The sequence below is a fragment of the Petromyzon marinus genome, chromosome 52 (genome assembly GCF_048934315.1).
Source record: "Petromyzon marinus isolate PM22_M1 ecotype Great Lakes invasive population chromosome 52, UKy_Petmar_22M1.pri1.0, whole genome shotgun sequence".
Classification (NCBI taxonomy): Eukaryota; Metazoa; Chordata; class Hyperoartia; order Petromyzontiformes; family Petromyzontidae; genus Petromyzon; species Petromyzon marinus.
Genome location: NC_133718.1, coordinates 2,397,175 through 2,415,997, shown reverse-complemented (window position 1 = coordinate 2,415,997; position 18,823 = coordinate 2,397,175). Strand labels below are relative to the sequence as shown.

The window sequence follows — 18,823 nt, the reverse complement described above, 5'->3', positions numbered from 1 at the left end:
CACTCTGCGTCTCCTGTAGAGGTCACTGCGTCTTTTGTAGAGGTCACACTGCATCTCCTGTAGAGGTCACTCTGTGTCTCCTGTAAAGGTCACTGCGTCTTTTGTAGAGGTCACTCTCCATCTGCTGTAGAGGTCACTCTGCGTCTGCTGTAGAGGTCACTCTGCGTCTCCTGTAGAGGTCGCTGTGTCCCCGTAGAGGTCACACGGCATCTTCTGTAGAGGTCACTGTCTCCTGTAAAGGTCACTGTGTCTCTTGTAGAGGTCACTCTCCATCTGCTGTAGAGGTCACTCTGCGTCTGCTGTAGAGGTCACTCTGCGTCTGCTGTAGAGGTCACTCTGCGTCTGCTGTAGAGGTCACTCTGCGTCTGCTGTAGAGGTCACTCTGTGTCTCCTGTAGAGGTCACTGTGTCCCCGTAGAGGTCACATGGCATCTTCTGTAGAGGTCACTCTGCGTCTGCTGTAGAGGTCACTCTGCGTCTCCTGTAGAGGTCACTGTGTCCCCGTAGAGGTCACACGGCATATTCTGTAGAGGTCACTGTCTCCTGTAAAGGTCACTGTGTCTCTTGTAGAGGTCACTCTCCATCTGCTGTAGAGGTCACTCTGCGTCTGCTGTAGAGGTCACTCTGCGTCTCCTGTAGAGGTCGCTGTGTCCCCGTAGAGGTCACACGGCATCTTCTGTAGAGGTCACTGTCTCCTGTAAAGGTCACTGTGTCTCTTGTAGAGGTCACTCTCCATCTGCTGTAGAGGTCACTCTGCATCTGCTGTAGAGGTCACTCTGTGTCTGCTGTAGAGGTCACTCTGCGTCTGCTGTAGAGGTCACTCTGCGTCTGCTGTAGAGGTCACTCTGCGTCTGCTGTAGAGGTCACTCTGCGTCTCCTGTGCAGCAGCAGCAGCAGCCGTGGGATCTGGTGGAGGAGCTCAAAGCGTTGGTGGGGTGGTGACATTAATGGCCTCGGCAACGATGACGTCTTGATCTTGAAAATTGTCTTTTTGAAATGTACGCATCACAAACACGCAGGGCGGACAAAAGAGATTTAATTTTTGTATTTTAACATCATCAATATTTACAGTTTTCACATGCCAATTTTGCATACACAGAGCTCAGAATAACGCTAAATCATTACGATATGGACGAGAATAATACATTTTACGCGTGAGTGTAGTCCGGACCAGGTTTAAAGTTTTACACGTGTGGTACAGATTTCAGGTGTTGGCAAACAGCCGTGTGATGTTCAACGCAACCCAAAGAATCGCTCGCTCAGAGTTTCGCAACCGCAACAAATGAACAAACCCTGGGTCTGGGTTCAGACGCGCTCACTTCGTCTCGTCAGTCGGTCGCGTTCTGGGTCCCGAGTGGGCAGCAGCTGAGACGGTCACCGTATTCGTCCTTGACTAAGATGTATGAAAACACAAACAAAAACTCTCGTCGCTGATTTCGTGAGCAAAAACACCGAGCGGTGAGACCGGGGCGAAGGGCCTCCTCCTGCCTGGGGGTGCCGTGGAGACCGGCAGAGACTCAAAACCCCCCCAGCGACGACGGAGCTTAGGCCGGGGTCGACCATCGTTTGTCAGCCTAATACAACAACAAAAATCGCTCACGTCTGCATACCGGTTCTCACCAACGCCATCGCCTTTACCTATCACGACACCCACCAATTTGTATTTTGTTTTGTATAAAATAAAATCTATTGTGTTTGTTGTCGTTGTTATCATATACTTTACGTTAAAACATTTTATATATATAGAATGCAATGCATCAGCTGTAACAGCCGTGTAAAAATAATATCTAAAGGGTTGTATTATCTAAAGAGATTTTATTACAAGCTGGTTTGGCCAGACATGATATCATTTTGCAAGCTCTCCCCCCCCCCACCCTAACCCCTCAGCTATTGTTCATCCCATGCCATATTTCATCAGCCCCGGGAGTAATTTGGTCTTCGAAGGGCGCTGAGTGTTTCCTCATCGTCGGGGGGTGGCGGGCGGGGGGGGGAGTGCCTTGTAGTTATTAAACAAATCACACCTTCCCCCTGTGGCATAACGATCGGCGCACCATTGGACTCTTCGAGCCGATCTCCCTGGCGCGGCGGCTTCAACAATGGGGCAAGGTTCTTAAAGTCCCACCGCCGTCTCTGTCCACCCCGCAGTGCGCACAGCTTCGCCACCACAGCGAGTCCATCGTCGGGTCGAATGCGGCGGGGTAAAGTGTGGACACTCACACCTCTCCCAATACGTTTGCCCAGCGTGGTATAGTAGGCAGGAAAAAAATGCCCTCTGGATAGGCCCTTAATATATATATTTTTTCCGAGTGGAGGCTCTTCCGCCGGCAGTGGCGTGAGCAAAGCATTTGAGTTTTTCTGCTCCCGTGCCTTCGAACCCCGATCCACATTCAAATCTACAACCACCAAAGTTTACCGATGGCTGCCAGTGAGATGTGCACTTCACAAAGCATCACGGCGGGCACCATTAAACAAAACCGCTCCAGCACTGGACGCGCTTATGTGAACCGAGTAATTTGCCTCGCGTAGCGTGCGGCTTTAGAGGACCCGTCGCTCGGCGTGGGCCTGCAAGCGAGCCTCCTGACCGTCGCAATGTCACCATCTGTCGCGCTCATGCCGTCAGTTCCGCTGTCATTTTAAATTCAGCAAATTTGAAAAAAAGAGCCGCGGAAGTGATGGTATCACGTGACTTCCGGGTCCGTTAATTACTCCAAGCAAAAAAAAACGTTGAGCCGAGCGCTCATTTTAAATTGGTTACAGCCGTTTATTTTCAAGAACCTTCAATTGCCGTGCGTGTTATTTTGTAAATAACGTGCAAGGAAATAATGAGCGAACGAGAGACGATAAATATTTTGCAAACAGACGACGACCAAACTCTCGTGGATTCTATATCGCATCATCGTTGGTCTCGCCACAATACGGTCACCGCAGCCTACGCTCGAGGGAATCAGCGGACCTTCCGCTCGTATCCTCGGCTAGGGAATCAATCGATCCTTGCAGGACCTTGCGCCTTTTGCTGTACCGCATTCTCTGTTTAACACGGCGAATCTGGCACGTGTCACCGTGTCAACAGTTAACACACGAATCTGGTCACACGCGCCTAAACGAACGCACGCACTCTCACTGGAAGATCCACCCCGCAAACTTTTGCTTTAAAGCACACAGGGGGTGAAAGTGGCATGCCACGGAGAGAATAATGGTAACCGGGCGTTTGACCTCTGCGTGCGTGTTTTTTTTTCTTGTTTACCGGCTGTCCCGGCCGTTTGACCTTTCCGACGCGGTGATTTGCGGATCGAGCCGTTGGGTAGACTCCCATGCCTCTATGAGGTCATCGCCCATTTCGGAGGCGTAATCGTCGCCACCGCCGCCATCGCCGTTGTCTTCATCATCAACCTCATCCTCCAAGTCCTCCAAGTCGTACTCCACCGTCGCTGGAAAATATAAACAAATGCAATAACGATAACCGAGATGCCGAGGTGTACGTTTCAGATGGCAAAAAGCGCAACGTATGCTGCTGCATGGCAAGATGACGGCACCACCTTTGGGAACGGCGGGTCAAACCCACAGCTTCTCCGATTCAACTAAAAACTGATAAGAGACCGGTTTACAGGTTCAACAGGGCTCGGAAACAATGGGCCGCGCTTAACTGGGTCGGCGCAAACCGTGCAAGATGCGGACGCCGCCGGATGAACAATTAAAGACTCCCGCGTGTGTCCGACTGCGGCTAAGACCGCCAAACCCATGGATCTGGTAACGCCGCAACTTCCCCGAGTACACGCGTCAGGCGAGTGGGCAAGCCAGCAGAGGCGTATCGGCGAATCCCCAGCTCCCGAGGCGACGCAATTTGACGCGTTGAGAAACCCCTCCCAGCGGGCGACCGCTCCGCACGAGCCGCGCGACAGAAAGCGGAGGGGGGATTTGGAGCCGCCGTACTCACGGCCGCAGAATCCCGGCGCTCGCGGCTCCAGGTACACTCCCCGCGCGCACGCGGCCTCGCGCATCGCGCACGCGCTCGGGTACGTCACGTTGTCGGAGGCGCACACGGCCGCCCGCTCGTCCGGCCCGTGGCGGGTCGCCGCCGTGGAGCAAGGGGCCTCGGGGCAGAGCACGCAGTGCGGCCGCCGCGCCTCCGAGTCCCAGAGGCAGCGGCGGCCGGGGCCGCAGCGCGTGTCGGCGCAGGACGGGCGGTCTGCGGGGGGAGGGGTGCGGGGGGAGTGGGGGGGGGAGGGGCGAAGTGCGTAACGATCGGAGCGGCACGACGCGAAAACTTGTTTCGCGCCGTACGTAGCCGACCCGCGCTAAACGGCGGTGCGGGCACGACGTGGGCCCATGCGCCCGGAGGAGATATCCCAACAAGGGCAAGTAGCTAAGCTTTGATCGTGACGATTTATTTGTACGGGGTGAGTGAGGGCCAGGTGGCTGTATAACCCCACTCGTTTTCAAGTCGCTGTTTATTTGGGTGGCGGTGTAAACAAACTGGAACCGCTTTTGCCTTCTGCCATCGCAGGTGGCACCGACGAGTGAGACGTCTGGTCCACGGGCTCACGGACTCCGGCAAGCCGTTGATCTGAGCGAGGCGTGTAACGCGTCAGCCCCCCCCCCACCCCACTCCGCCTCGCTGTGATCCGAAAGGGTTAGGGATTGGCGGCGGGCAATAGAATTAGGGGTTTTAAGAGTTTAGATCTCGGGTTTACTGTGGGATTTAGCGTTCTGGGTTTAGGAGTTTGTGGTTTAGCAGAGACGAACGCCCTGCCAGGGCCCCGCTGTGTGCCACGCCGATCTAAGCCCCCCACGCCGGCAGACGATGTTGGGCTCAGGGTCAGGAGAATCGTGCTGGGGGTGCACGGTTTTATGCTTGGGTTTAGGGACGGAGTTTCAGAACAAGAGGTTTCGGCTGAGGGTTTAGTGTCAGGTTCAGGGTTAGAGTTTTGTTGTCGTTGTTGTTAGAGATCAGAGGGGTTTACACTGGCAGCGCCCGTGGTGAGAGTGAGGGCTCAGGGGTTAGGGTGAGGGCTCAGGGGGTGAGGGCTCAGGGGTTAGGGTGAGGGCTTAGGGGGTGAGGGCTCAGGGGTTAGGGTGAGGGCTCAGGGGTTAGGGTGAGGGCTCAGGGGGTGAGGGCTCAGGGGGTGAGGGCTCAGGGGTTAGGGCGAGGGCTCAGGTGACGAGGGCTCAGGGGTTAGGGTGAGGGCTCAGGGGGTGAGGGCTCAGGGGTTATGGCTCAGGGGTTAGGGCGAGGGCTCAGGGTGGCGAGGGCTCAGGGGTTAGGGTGAGGGCTCAGGGGTTAGGGTGAGGGCTCAGGGGGTGAGGGCTCAGGGGTTAGGGTGAGGGCTCAGGGGGTGAGGGCTCAGGGGTTAGGGTGAGGGCTTAGGGGGTGAGGGCTCAGGGGTTAGGGTGAGGGCTCAGGGGTTAGGGTGAGGGCTCAGGGGTTAGGGTGAGGGATCAGGGGGTGAGGGCTCAGGGGGTGAGGGCTCAGGGGTTAGGGTGAGGGCTCAGGGGTTAGGGTGAGGGCTCAGGTGGCGAGGGCTCAGGGTGGCGAGGGCTCCGGGTTTTACCCTGGCAGGGCCCGTGGTGCGCCACGCCGATGGAGCGACCGCGTTGGCAGGTGGCCCGGCGCAGGTGGCACACGCCGGGGTAGGTGACGCCGTCGTTGCCGCAGAGCGTGGAGCGTGGCGGCACCTCGGTGGTGGTCGTGGTCATGGTGGTGGCGGCGCAGGGACGCAGGCTGCAGCTCACGCAGTGCGCCGTGCTGCTCTGGTCCAGCAGGCACACGGAGGCGCCGGGGCACGGCACGGCCGCGCACGACCCTGCGGGTGGGGGGGGGGGTTGGGGGGGATGGGGGGGTGGGGGAGATGGGGGGATGGGGGGGGATGGGGTGGTGGGGGTTGGGGGGGGGCAGACAGCGGCACTCCGCTCTGAGTCCCCCCTCGGTTTTGTTTTGGTTTGTAAATCGCGGTTTTTGCCGAGCGCGGGCTTTAAAAACACGAAATGCCAAAGCTGGCCAGCGTCAAACAAGCGCCTTTTGCAGGCGTTAGAACGGATGACGGCGGTTGACGCGGTCGCTGAAGTTGAACAAAGTTAGGGGAGACGGGAGAGAGTTACAAAGAAGCACAAACTGAGTAAGTGAGCGGGTGTGTGAGTCGGGCGAACGAGCTTGTGAGTAAGTGAGCGTGTGCGTGAACGTGTGAGTGAGCATATGAGTGAATGTGTAGTGTGTTTTTTCTCAGGTAGTTTGAAGAGAATATATATTAAAAAAAAACAATTATCCAAAACTACAAACTCAGTGGAATTTGTTTTTGGTTGACACTTCACGTGGCCTTAAATCGCCCATAGCCTGTCGCAAGCGCCGCGGTGACATCACCGCCACTTAGTGGCGAATGACGGCGGTTGTTGTTGTTGTTGGAGTGAATGGGCGAGTGTGTTGTTGTGACCTGCAGTGTGGTGGTTGAACACAGTGTGGACGAGAGAAACATGGGTGGAGGAATGAAACCCGAGCGAGGTTCATTGGGAATTGTAGCCATGGCAGTAGCGGTGCTAGAGGTGCTATGACGCTCTCATACCTGTCAACCCCTTATCAGTGCCCTCTACCTTATTATTACAGACCAATTCAGACCTTATTGCTCACCCCGTGCCCCTTATAAATCTCAACGTTCATCCTACAAAGTCCCTTGACAAGGAGAGAAACGCAAACAAATAGACACAAAATTACAGGTTTTTTTTTGGTGTGTGCCTATATTGAAACGGCTGTACGCCATGCGGACCTAAAAACTCAATTTCCCAGGTACAAGAATGCCGTGAACCCGTATGGGTTGACAGCTATGGGCTCTTGAATGGAGCGAGGTTACGCGAGGCTTGGGAACAGAAGTGAGGCGAGCCTCGCTTCCCGGTCACGTCCCCAGCCCGAGCTTTCGGTATCCGTGGACACCGCGCGCGATCCAGGACCTGCCAATTGGGGTCCACGCCGCGTCGCGCGCCTCGAACTCCGCCAGCGAGGTGGACGACGCGGCGTGGGCGTGCGTCGAGAGCGCGCCCACGGACTCACTCATGCAGGGCCCCGGGTACTGCACGGAGAGGCCCCTCTGCCCCCGGCATCGGGCCCTCAGCAGGGCGCACTCGTCCCTGAAGGTGCGGCCGCTGGAGGCGCACACGGGGCCCGCGCGCGTAGCCGGGGGGCACGGCGGCGCGCAGAGGCAGCGGGGGGCCCCGTTGCGGCCCACGCGGCACCGCTGGTCGGGGCCGCACTCGACGCGGTCGCAGGAGCCTGCCGTGGGAACATCGACGGCGGTGTCAGCGGCGACGTCACGGGGCGAGCGGCTCGTCTGTGTACGCAGCCGCTTAATGGTCCTGTTGACGCTGTGGTCTGCTACACCACCGCCCCCCCCCCCCCCGCCCCGCCCCCACGGCTGCAACTTCAGCTTCGTATAAGTCGTCCCTACGATCCGTCTAAATGTGAGATCTGCCCGAGCAGGCTCGCGTCGCGGCGAACTTATTGCTCAACGCCAATTTAGCGTTTGTGCAATGTTTATATATATATTCTTGAGCAGTTTCTCAGGAGTTGACACACGGCAACTTTGTTGGGGTTTTTTTGAGGGGGGGGGGCTCTTATTTTTCATCGCTTTGTTGCCGCACTTTATTCAAATTGTTTTCCTCCGTCTGCACTCCGGTGACCTCGGACGACTCTCGCAAATGAGGGTCGTCCTGGTCCTCCTCCACCCGAGATCTCGCCCGGGTAAACAACACCTCGGCCGTGGCAGATCATTGTTATAATTCAGTAGGCTCACATGACATTGACTTTTCCAAGACAGATGTCCTTTGTAAGCCATCTGGCTACCATGAGAGATTCGTTCATGAGGCTATCCACATATACAAGCACAGAGACAATTTCAACCGAGAAGATGGATTCTGGCTTAGCAATCATTGGAAAGATTTGATAAACCATTTCAGGTCTTAATTGATTGTTCACGCTTACAGTGGCTTTCAGACAGCATACATTAATTTTTCGTCTCCCCCCTCCTCTTTTCAGAACATAGATGGACTAGTCCTTCTAAATAAACTGCCAAATCGCTGCGCGTGGCGCTGACGTTTTTTTATAAATAAATACACCGCTAAAAAATAAATTAATTAATGCAAACCGACACATCTGATGACGACCGTTTGTGTTATGGTCGAAACGTGAGAATTTTTATTGTTTTAAATATATTTTATTATTTTATTGTTTCCCTTCAACGTGACTTTACCGAAGGAGCTAAGAATATAAAATACAACTTTGTTTAACCGGCCGCTTGTTTCGCCACTCAGCGCGGCTGGAATGGCCGCAGAGGTTGTGCCAGGCTAGATGCACATTGAGGGTCACGTCAAGATCGCGGGACAGACCCGGGTTGAGTTGATGTTGTGGCACGTGATGTCACCGCTCGGGGAATGATCTTGGGCATGAACATTGTCGTCTCGAAACAACTTTCCACCACCGCCTCCACAATCCGCGTCGTCATCATTCTTATCATCACGAGCGCTGTCTTCATTATCATTCACCATCCCGGCCTCTACCAAAACTTCCATCATCATCATCACCACTACCACCACCGTCACGACCATCACCGTCACCAGCAACACACTGTCACCACCAAAACCAGAATCACCAACACCAATACAATCACCACTTGTACAATAATTAAAATTATTACCACCAACACAATAATTACCACCATCACCATGATCACCATGATCACCAGAACCCTCCTGCGGCTTGTAAAAAAAAAATTCCTGAAGAAGGGCATTGTGGTCATCCTCTTGCCCTAGGTCACCATCAAAATCAATGTGAGCAAAAACGCAAGTGCACGGTGGTGCCCCTTGCCGTAGACGCGTGACTTTCCGCTGTCGTTCGACAGCGCGTTCGGCATTAGCAAGCCCGGCACTCATTGCCCCCGCGTGCCTCCAGCGGCCATCCGTGGGCGCGAGGCGCTTACCCCGGCTGCAGGGCACGCACGGCGTGGCGCCGCCGCTCAGCTTCCAGCGAAAGAGACTCTCCGGGGAGGCGTCGAGGCCGCTCCACGCGCGGCCCGGCCCGTGCGCCGAGCAGCACTCGGCCATGGAGACGCCGACCTGCAGCAGCGAGCCCTGGCACCTGCCACCCTCGCCCCGACGCAGCCAGCAGATGCCCCCTGCGCGCCCACGGAGGTGACGCCGAACAAAAAAAACAAAGTGGAACGAGGAGGTCGACCTCGTGACGCCGTGCGCCGACGCCGATGACGCGCGGTGCCCGCTCGTCGCTCCTCGTGCAGACGGAACGACGAGCGGGCACGTGCGGCGAGGGGTCGCAGACGAGCGGGAAGGCGGCGGCGGTCATGCGGTGAGCCGGCACCACATTCACAATCCCCCCCCACCCACCCAAGCTCTGCGGTCCTCTATGCATGAAGGTGTTGTCGACCAATGAATGTTTATACGTGTGGGAGGAAGCCGGAATGAGAACTCCCACGCGTGTGCTGAAAGGGCAACGTTCTATGCCGTACAGATGGGGCCAGATGGAAATTAGCCCACGCTTACTGTACCGCCTTCTTGGCGAGCCGTGGTGTGGCTTCCTCCACGACGCCCTCGGGAAGGGAGTCTCACGATATCTGCGTGTCTGTGTGTGATCCAGTAACCCCCATTGCTGCCTCCAGAGCGACGGATTATAGGCTGCCACGTGCGCGTGGCCACCATCACGTGTCAACGGCAGAGGTGGTGGTGGTGGTGATGAGGGGTCGTCCATAAATGACGTCACGCGATTTTGAACGATTTTTGACCGCCCCCCCCCTCGTCACACGGCGTCACAAAAAGTCAGACCCCCCCCCACCTCAAATATGACGTCACAAAGCTCTGCCCCCCCCCCAAAAAAAATGCTTCAAATCGCTTCAAACCATTGTCATTGTAGTGCGTATTTAATGTGGCGCTGCGCTCTGATGTAGGAGAAACATTTATTAAAAAGTCTATTTAATTAAGTAGAACGTGTTGTCTGTATTGATTTAAAGTTGCGCATTTTGATGTGACGTCACATTTCTCAACCCACCCCGCCCCCCCTCGTCACACATCGTCACAAATGTCTGACACCCCCCCCCCAGGTGCGTGACGTCATGTATGGACGGCCCCTGATGATGACGATGACGACACGTGCACACACATCGTGACGACGGGGGATCCATGCCGCAGCCTCCTCCACGTCTCCCTGACGGGCGCTGTGGTACAATCAACGCGGACTGCAAGGGAATCACGCCATATCTTGCTGATATTAGCCAATCAAATGAAGGGGGGGCGGGGTCCGCGGTCACATCATTACTCGATCCACAGATCTATTGGCAATTAATCGACACAGTTGATGAACTCATTGTTGTTGTTGTTGTATCTTCACATCTTGCAACTCAATTTTAACCCACTTCTCAATGTGGTATCGACTGCAAACTTGATATACTTACGTCATACTGATGACAATACTATATTCTATCAGAAAAAAAACACATTTTGCATTTTTTTAATGTTTTGTTTCGGCTTGGGTCTAATTGTCCACGGTCAACATGACGATGGCTGTAAATCACCACGGTCGCTTACGTTATGGCAAGCTTCGGGGCCACTACCTGGAGTCGTGGAGTTCTTACATTAATAGTACGGTACATTCCATTAATGCGTGTTTTTATGAAAGTTTTTTTTTTAATATTACTTTTTGATGTTCGTTTATTGTGGACCAACTGAGCGCGAATCGATGGAATTGATCTCGATTAACGATCCGCAATGACCTTATATGGGCAAACACACTCCGCCTTCGGCCAAAGCCACGCTCACTTGCTTCTTCCATATATGTGTGGGGGTCACATCCATGATCGGTGATTTTGGCGGGTGTACGATTTTATCGCTCCATAATAGAGGTTGTTTTGGGTGAGATCGCTTAAATAAGAAATCTGTCGTTAAACCCGTCACCACCCGAAACAGTCAGTTAGTAAGGTTTGTCACTTAAACAAAACAAAAGCCTCTCTTATTGATAAGCATATTATGGATAATATTGGTTGCGAATGTCTACGTGTTAAACTGATTGTATTGCTCTATTACAGCGCTGTAACAGGATAAAATTAATCCTCGACAGGATGAATGATAAATTACGTTTATAATTTTGGCCCATATGTGGAGTAATTGGGCATGGTTTTGCCCATATAAGGAATACTGGTACGGGAATCGACGTATTTATAACGATAAAATATTGTAATAAACGGGAATCGACCAAATTTTTTTACGATGCAATGTTTGATCCATGCTCGAACAAATAGGCACGTGCATTCAAAATATCACAGCTTGATCCATGCTTGATTCCAGCATGGACGAAGCGTGGATCAAGCTGTGATATTTTGAATATACACGTTTTAATCGTTAAAGTGATCCCTTCCTTACCGCATCAACATAACCTATCATCCATTGTGTCGCGGATTCATTTTTATCCGGATTCTAGCGTCGTTGGCCGCACGACGCTGCTGAAACGCGTCGCCGTCGAATCGCCCAGCGTGAGAGCCACCGCGCCCAGAGGATCTTCTCTTTGTGTGAGCAGGAAGCCGCTCGCACGCAGCTCCGTCCCCGCAAGCGCGTTTGCAGGGACGGTCCGCGCGACGCGTAGGCGACGCAGTCGCGTGCCAGCGAGTTGAGCAAGCGGTCGCTCAGATGCGGGGACACGGCTATAAGATCCCGCACACTTAACACGGAGACCCAGAGACCCACAATGTCGAGGCTCTCGCACTGGACACGGAGAGTCAGAGGCGTACACTCGGGGTCGCGGTTCTTACAGCTCGGCTCTCGGCTCGGCCTCCACAACAAGAAGACTCCGCTCAAGCTTGAGTCGCTCAGTTAACTCCACAAGTCGCGTGAGTGAGCGGGCTCAGCCTTGGCTCGGCTTGTGGCAAATCAGTGCCGGCTCCATATATGACGTCACGCGATTTTGGACGATTTTTGACCCCCCCCCCCCTCATCACACGACGTCACGAAAAGTTAGACCCCCCCCCTCAAATATGACGTCACAAAGCTCTACCCCCCCCCCAAAACCATATTTCCATTTTGAAAATAAAACATGCTTCAAATCGCTTTAAACTATTGTCATTGTAGTGCGTATTTAATGTGGCGCTGCACTCTGATGTTGTAGGATAAAACATTTATTAAAAAGTCTATTTAATTAAGTATAACGTGTTGTCTATATTTATTTAAAGTTGCGCGTTTTGATGTGACGTCACATTTCTCAAACCCCTCCCCCTCCTCGTCACACATCGTCACAAATGTCTGACCTCCCCCCCCACCCCAGGTGCGTGACGTCATTTATGGACGGCCCCTTAAACGCAAGGCTTTGAGCCGGCTCACTTGAGCCAGGGCCGAGTTTGAGCCGAGCCGTGACTAAGAATGCGGGCTTAAGACGCACACACCTAGCGACCCATAGTCAATCATCATCATAATCTTCATCCAACAGCAGCAGCAGCAACAGCACCACGCAGGTTCTTCCTAAGGACGGAACGGAACTCAGTGCCTCTGGCAGAGCCACACGCGGGCACACAGACCACGTGGCCTCCGGTCTCTTCTGACAACGCCAGGAGGCCCTTGCTGTGACCGAATTGAGTGATCGCTTTGAGACGTTGAAACGTAAGCATGCTCATTATTATGATTCCGCGTGGTTACCCAGAAGGAGAGCGTCCTACAGAGTCGCATGACTCTTGTTCAGCAGGGTCCTGGCAGAGTTTGTTTTATTTGTTAAGCTTCCGATTGAGTAATTTAAGATATCATTTTTCAAATTAAGAACATCAGAAGTTGAAAATATCTACCCCCCCCCCGCCCGCCGACGCCGCCGCCTTCTAGTAGTCAATTAGGGCGGCTACGATCGTCGGAAGTGACCGATGGACATCGGTTTTTTTTCGCGTGGCCGTGTCAGAGTGTGGCCGTGTCAGAGTGTGGCCGTGGTTCAGTTGGGAACGGTGTTCGTGGGCTGGGTTCAGCCCGCGGGCAGTATGAGAGGAGAGGGGGGGGGCACATGCCCCCCCCGCCGCTGCCCAACCCTAGCGGCTCCTTTCAAAACTCACCACATCAGCAACCACTAACCGCTAGCCTTCATATACCTGACGAAGCTATTTAGCGCGATAACGGTTCGGGCAATGGCACCTTCTTCAGGGCAGAGAGGGAAGAGCGATTGGTGGGACCTTGTAGGTGGCAGGTCACAGTGCAAGTTTTGTTGGGGGGGGGGGAGTGGGTGTTTCGACCATACTTCACCCACGATGATTCGTGTGGCTCTGTATAGAGAGGATATCACTCGCCACTGGTGTTGTTCGTTGTGCCCGGGAATCGAGCTCAGGTTGCCGTCGCTGCGTTTGCGTCTCAAGACGTGGAAGAAAGGCGGCGGTCAGAACAGCAGCAGAGAATGAGCGATCGCCCATCGGCAGTGAGCGGGCAACGGTTCACACCAAGGCCGTAGCCACGGAGTCAACATTGAGGGAGACCAAATCTTTCAAGGGTGTCTGGGGGTCCCAACCCAGAAAAACATCTAAATTTCAAAACTCATTTCCTACCGAACATATTTAAAAATTCACTAACACATGGGATGGACTTTTTTTAAAATTTTTTACAATAATATCTAATAGCGTATTGTGTTACATTGCTCTGTTTTTACTTTTTTTTACCATTTTTTGTTTCATTGTATGTAATGTTTGAGATTATGAATTAATAAAGTACAACCTATAACCACAATCATATAATCAGTGCATTGATTTATATGAAGACAAGTCCAGATATCGTGGCCAAGGTTTAGCAAATTATTGTTTTTATTTACATAGAATAGCAATTTTTTTCATAGCAATATATTGGGGAGGGGGGACATTTTGAGCATATTTGAATATTGGGGGGGATGTGTCCCACCCAATTTATATTATAATTACGGCATTGGTTCACCCCTTGGGATTCGAGAATTAACCTTTTGTCTCGATAGTACCGTCTCCTTTGTATTGTTTGCCTCTTCGGGGGTGTTATTTTTCTACCTCCCATTTGGTGCATTTGTGAACAATAGACGCGAGTACATCTGATGGTACGTACTCATTGCTTCACTGCTGTGGTAGCCACGTATACTCCGCCGTGGGTCCGTTTCGTCGAGAATTTATTGCGTCTCATTTGGTGTCGTGCACTCGTTTGTCTCATCGGTCTCTAATTTTGTACCCCACCGGGTCTCGCGTGTCCTGCCCGTATGTTCTGTCTCCGTCTGTGCTGTATGGAACGCTTTGCTCCATTTGTATCGTCGCGTGCGCTCCGTTTCGTTCTCGGTCTCGCCTAGAGCTAGATAATACACGCTGGGTGGAACGCCCCGTTTCGCCACCACAATTTATGATCTTCAAAATGAAGAATTGTATTTTGTATTTTACCAGGTAAGGCCCCAATGAGCTCTGAGGGTCTTGTTTTTTTCTTCTTCTTCCAGAAGCGATCTGGCAATCACAAATTATTATAGCTGAAGGAAGTGGCTCATCGTGCGGACATTATAGCAGCCAAACACTCTGAAACGCGTGGCGATGTTGATTCTAAATATGGAGGGAAAAACCGGAGGACCCGGAGAAAAACACGTGACCACGGGGAGAGAGAGAGAGACACGCAAACTCCAAAAATAAAGCAGGCATCGGGTTCAAATCCACGATCTCCTGCATACCAGGCGAGGTAGTTAACATCTCATAGCCATTTAAAGCTTTCGTGACTGCAGGGATTCATCTTCTTGGTTCTTTCGTTAAAGTCACGTGGAATGGAAACAAAGTAATAAAAATAAAATTAAAATATAAAAATAAAATAATAAAATATTTTGTTTTATAATGTTTTATTTTTATTACTTTTTGTGTAAATAAAATATGTTATTTTATTATGTTTTATTTTTATTACTTTGTTTCCATTCTACGTGACTTTACCGAAATAACCAAGAGGATCTCATAGCCACTGTGGTGCCCAGCAGTCAGGGTTGGTGGATGAACCACACACGGATTGACTCCACTCGCTCACTCGCTTGCCGGCGGTTAGTCGCTGCTGCATCACCCCTACGACTTTGGCTACTACCATCGGCAATGTTCCAATCAACTCCACTCACTCACCCACTCGCCACACTGCAGGTCGCCCACCTCACTTCTCTTCCCGCTTCTTCCCTCGCCCTGCCTGCTCCACGTTTGGATTTCCCTCCCCCTCCTCTCCATCGTCGTCTACTCTTTCTCCGCCAAACTTTTTTTTTTACATATATAGCGGTGACCTTATTAAAAATCAAGAAACGTATTCAACGCGTAATGGTGCTGTTTATTACTGGTCGCTTGGCGTTTTCCGCCAATGGACCCGTGATTAGCACTTCGGGGGTGGAGGTTCTATGAAATAGGTATCATAGAAGAATCGCTCCCCGTCCATCGAAATGTGGGGAGGGCGTGGGGGGGCGGTAGTGAAGAGCCGATTGCCAGGAGAGAGAGAGACCTGGGGTGGTCTCTGTATAGCGAGCAAATGGGTGAAGAGAGATAGAGAGACCTCGCTAAAGCAGGAGCACACGGCGGTGAGGTTTGTTCGCGGTGTTTCCCACCACTGTGCTCCGAGCCTCCTGCAGGATACGATCTGTGTATGTGTGTGTGTGTACACGTGTGCATGTACACGCGTGTGTACCGTTCCGGCCTTCATAGGTGCTCGCTAACGGCACTTGCCCCTAGAGTCTGTTAAGGCTATACGGGGGAATCTTTGTTTGTGTGTGCGCAGTAGGGGGCACAATTGGTGCATCGGCCAGTCATCTCGGTCAGTTGACCCGTGGCACCACCTGGGTCTGCCCCATGACCTCCTGCCAGCGGGTGTTCGACACTTCACGTGGCCTCAACGTGCACCTAGCCTGGCACAAGCGCCGCGGTGACGTCACCGCCACTTAGTAGCGAATGGCGGTTGTTGTTGTGTGCACCCTGCACGATTTGGTAATGCGTGTATAAGATGTAACTGTGGTGTATGAGACTGGCGTGTATATGGTTAAGACTTGTTATGTATGAGACTGAAATAATTCGATTAGACAAGTTCGTGAGTATCGGATCGAATTGTCGTCCTGCAAGGTCTTGAACGCGCTGGCAAAGCGACGCTGCATGCGGTGTTGGCGGCTGGCGAAAGCAGCGAGCGCCGTGGGTCATCACGACGACGACGATGATGCTGATGCCGATGATGATGATGACACCTTGATGTTGGTTTGAGTGGCATGACCGCGACGAACAAAGCCACGCGTGTCGTGAAACGGTCCGTGACGAACAAAGCCACGGGTGTCGTGAAACGGTCCGTGACGAACAATTCCACGCGTGTCGTGAAACGGACTCGACGAACAAATCCACGGGTGTCGTGAAACGGAATCGACGAACAAAGCCACGGGTGTCGTGAAACGGTCCGTGACGAACAATTCCACGGGTGTTGTGAAACGGAATCGACGAACAAAGCCACGCATGTCGTGAAACGGACCGTGACGAACAAAGCCACGGGTGTCGTGAAACGGAATCGACGAACAAAGCCACGCATGTCGTGAAACGGACCGTGACGAACAAAGCCACGCGTGTCGTGAAACGGAATCGACGAACAAAGCCACGGGTGTCGTGAAACGGAATCGACGAACAAAGCCACGCTGTCGTGAAACGGACGCGACGAACATAGCCACGGGTGTCGTGAAACGGACCGTGACGTACAAAGCCACGCTGTCGTGAAACGGACCGTGACGAACAATGCCACGGGTGTCGTGAAACGGAATCGACGAACAAAGCCACGCGTGTCGTGAAACGGACCGTGACGAACAATGCCACGCGTGTCGTGAAACGGAATCGACGAACAAAAGCCACGCATGTCGTGAAACGGACCGTGACGAACAAAGCCACGGGTGTCGTGAAACGGAATCGACGAACAAAGCCACGCGTGTCGTGAAACGGACCGTGACGAACAAAGCCACGGGTGTCGTGAAACGGAATCGACGAACAAAAGCCACGCGTGTCGTGAAACGGACCGTGACGAACAAAGCCACGGGTGTCGTGAAACGGAATCGACGAACAAAGCCACGCGTGTCGTGAAACGGATTCGACGAACAAAGCCACGGGTGTCGTGAAACGGTCCGCGACGTACCTTCCACTGCGGTGGCCGCATGCAGCAGGTGCAGCAGGAGAGTCACGTGGACAGTCGGAGAGTGCCACCTCGTTTCCATCGCCTGATTAGTACCCCGGGAGGTTTAAGTGGTGGACACGCGCGCGCGTGTGTACACGTGTGTGTGTGTACACTACGTGTACACGTGTGTGTATACACGCGCTTGTATACGTGTTTTCGTATACACGTGTGTGTACACGTGTGTATGTACGCGTGTGTGTGTACACGTATGTTGTGTGTCAACGTATGTGTGTGTACACGTGTCTTTGTACACGTGTTTGTGTGTGTATACGCGTGTGTGTGTGTGCCACCCTGCACAATTTGGTATGATTTGTATAAGATGTAAGTGGCGTGCACAAGACTTGTGTGTATGAGACTGGTGTGTATATGGTAAGACTTACTGTGTATAATACTGAAATAGTTCGATTAGACAGGGTAGTGAGTGTCGGGTCGAATTGTAGACTTGCAAGTTCTAAGGAGTAGGAGTAAATTGTGTGTGTGTGTTATGGGCAGCCGTATTTATACGAGAGCTCAGTGAGCGCACAAGGCCAACACCACACCCATCCACAACCACAATCACCACCCACAACCACTCACCACCGCCACACACGCGCACACACACGCGCGCGCGCGAGACAAAGGCAAAGCTACCCCGTATAGCCTTAACAGACTGTTGGAGCAAGTGCTGTTAGCGAGCACCTATGAAGGCCGGAACGGCACACGAGGGGGTGGGTGACCAGCACCACGCCCGACCGCCTTTGTCTCCCGAGTGGCGATATTTACAACACCGCACCAGGTACTAATTTGAGGCTAAGTCGACCTAGGGGAGGCCCGGTGCCGGTTCAGAAAATCGTCACCGGTGTTGGCCGTGAGCGGGAATCGAACCTGAGTCGCCAGGTTCATAGCGCAGCGTAGCGCTAACCTGCTGCACCACCGCTCCCCACACACACACACAAAGACCCCCCCCCCCCACCCTATTGGGGGTTGCGAGTGTTGTGAGCTCAACGCTTAACCGATGGTAACTGGCGCGTCGCACCAGGGAGTGCGAGGCGAACATCGCCACAGCCCGGCCGCTGTCGTCTCCCCGGTGCGCCGCTGTTGACTGAGCCACACTTCGCCAGCGACCCATTGTCGAGGCCGAGTCGACCTAGTGGAAGGCCAGGACCGGTCCACGTACTTCGCCATCGTCGGCGGAGTTGGCTGCGAGCCAGGAGGGTTCCGAACTGGGGGGTAGCCCCGGTGCGGCTCTTCGTTCGCGCAGCGCGCTAACCACTGCGCCACCGCTCGTCACGCACACGCACGCACACACACACACAAGTTCACACGCAGACTTCAAAGCCAGTGGCCGATTTAAGGGGCCCAAACATGATGACTTTATTGCGATTAAAAAGCGTGACTTTTAACGGTGTATCGATCCGCCTCTATTTCACATACACAATCATACACACAACTACACACAATCATATACACAACTACACACATTCATACACACAACTACACGCAGTCATACACACAACTACACACAATAATACACACAACTGCACTTAATCGTACACACAACTACACACAATCATACACACAACTACACACAATCTTATACACAACTACATACAATCATACACACAACTACACACATTCATACACAACTACACGCAATCATACACACAACTACATAATAATACACACAACTG

General features: G+C 52.9%; 1 protein-coding gene across 1 annotated transcript; it reads right to left on the bottom strand.

Moving 5' to 3' along the window:
• Nucleotides 1-1,029: 1,029 nt before the first annotated feature.
• Nucleotides 1,030-18,093, bottom strand: LOC116953550 (follistatin-A-like). Its single transcript, XM_032973850.2, has 7 exons — nt 17,115-18,093; nt 8,957-9,151; nt 7,036-7,254; nt 5,549-5,800; nt 3,934-4,185; nt 3,244-3,427; nt 1,030-1,392 (listed from the first exon to the last, which is right to left on the bottom strand). Exons 1-7 carry the CDS (start codon nt 17,191-17,193, stop codon nt 1,374-1,376), a joined length of 1,200 nt encoding a protein of 399 aa, XP_032829741.1. The 5' UTR covers nt 17,194-18,093; the 3' UTR covers nt 1,030-1,373.
• Between the last annotated feature and the right edge of the window lie 730 nt (nt 18,094-18,823).

What these genes read in the sequence shown, in the direction of transcription:
- LOC116953550 (XM_032973850.2), bottom strand. Translation starts at nt 17,193, where the DNA reads ATGGAAACGAGGTGGCACTCTCCGACTGTCCACGTGACTCTCCTGCTG. An exon ending in TGCGGCCACCGCAGTGGAAG is followed by an intron (nt 9,152 to 17,114) that starts GTACGTCGCGGA and finishes GTGGGCGCGCAG; the next exon opens with GGGGCATCTGCTGGCTGCGT. An exon ending in GCACCACGGGCCCTGCCAGG is followed by an intron (nt 4,186 to 5,548) that starts GTAAAACCCGGA and finishes CTCCCCCCGCAG; the next exon opens with ACCGCCCGTCCTGCGCCGAC.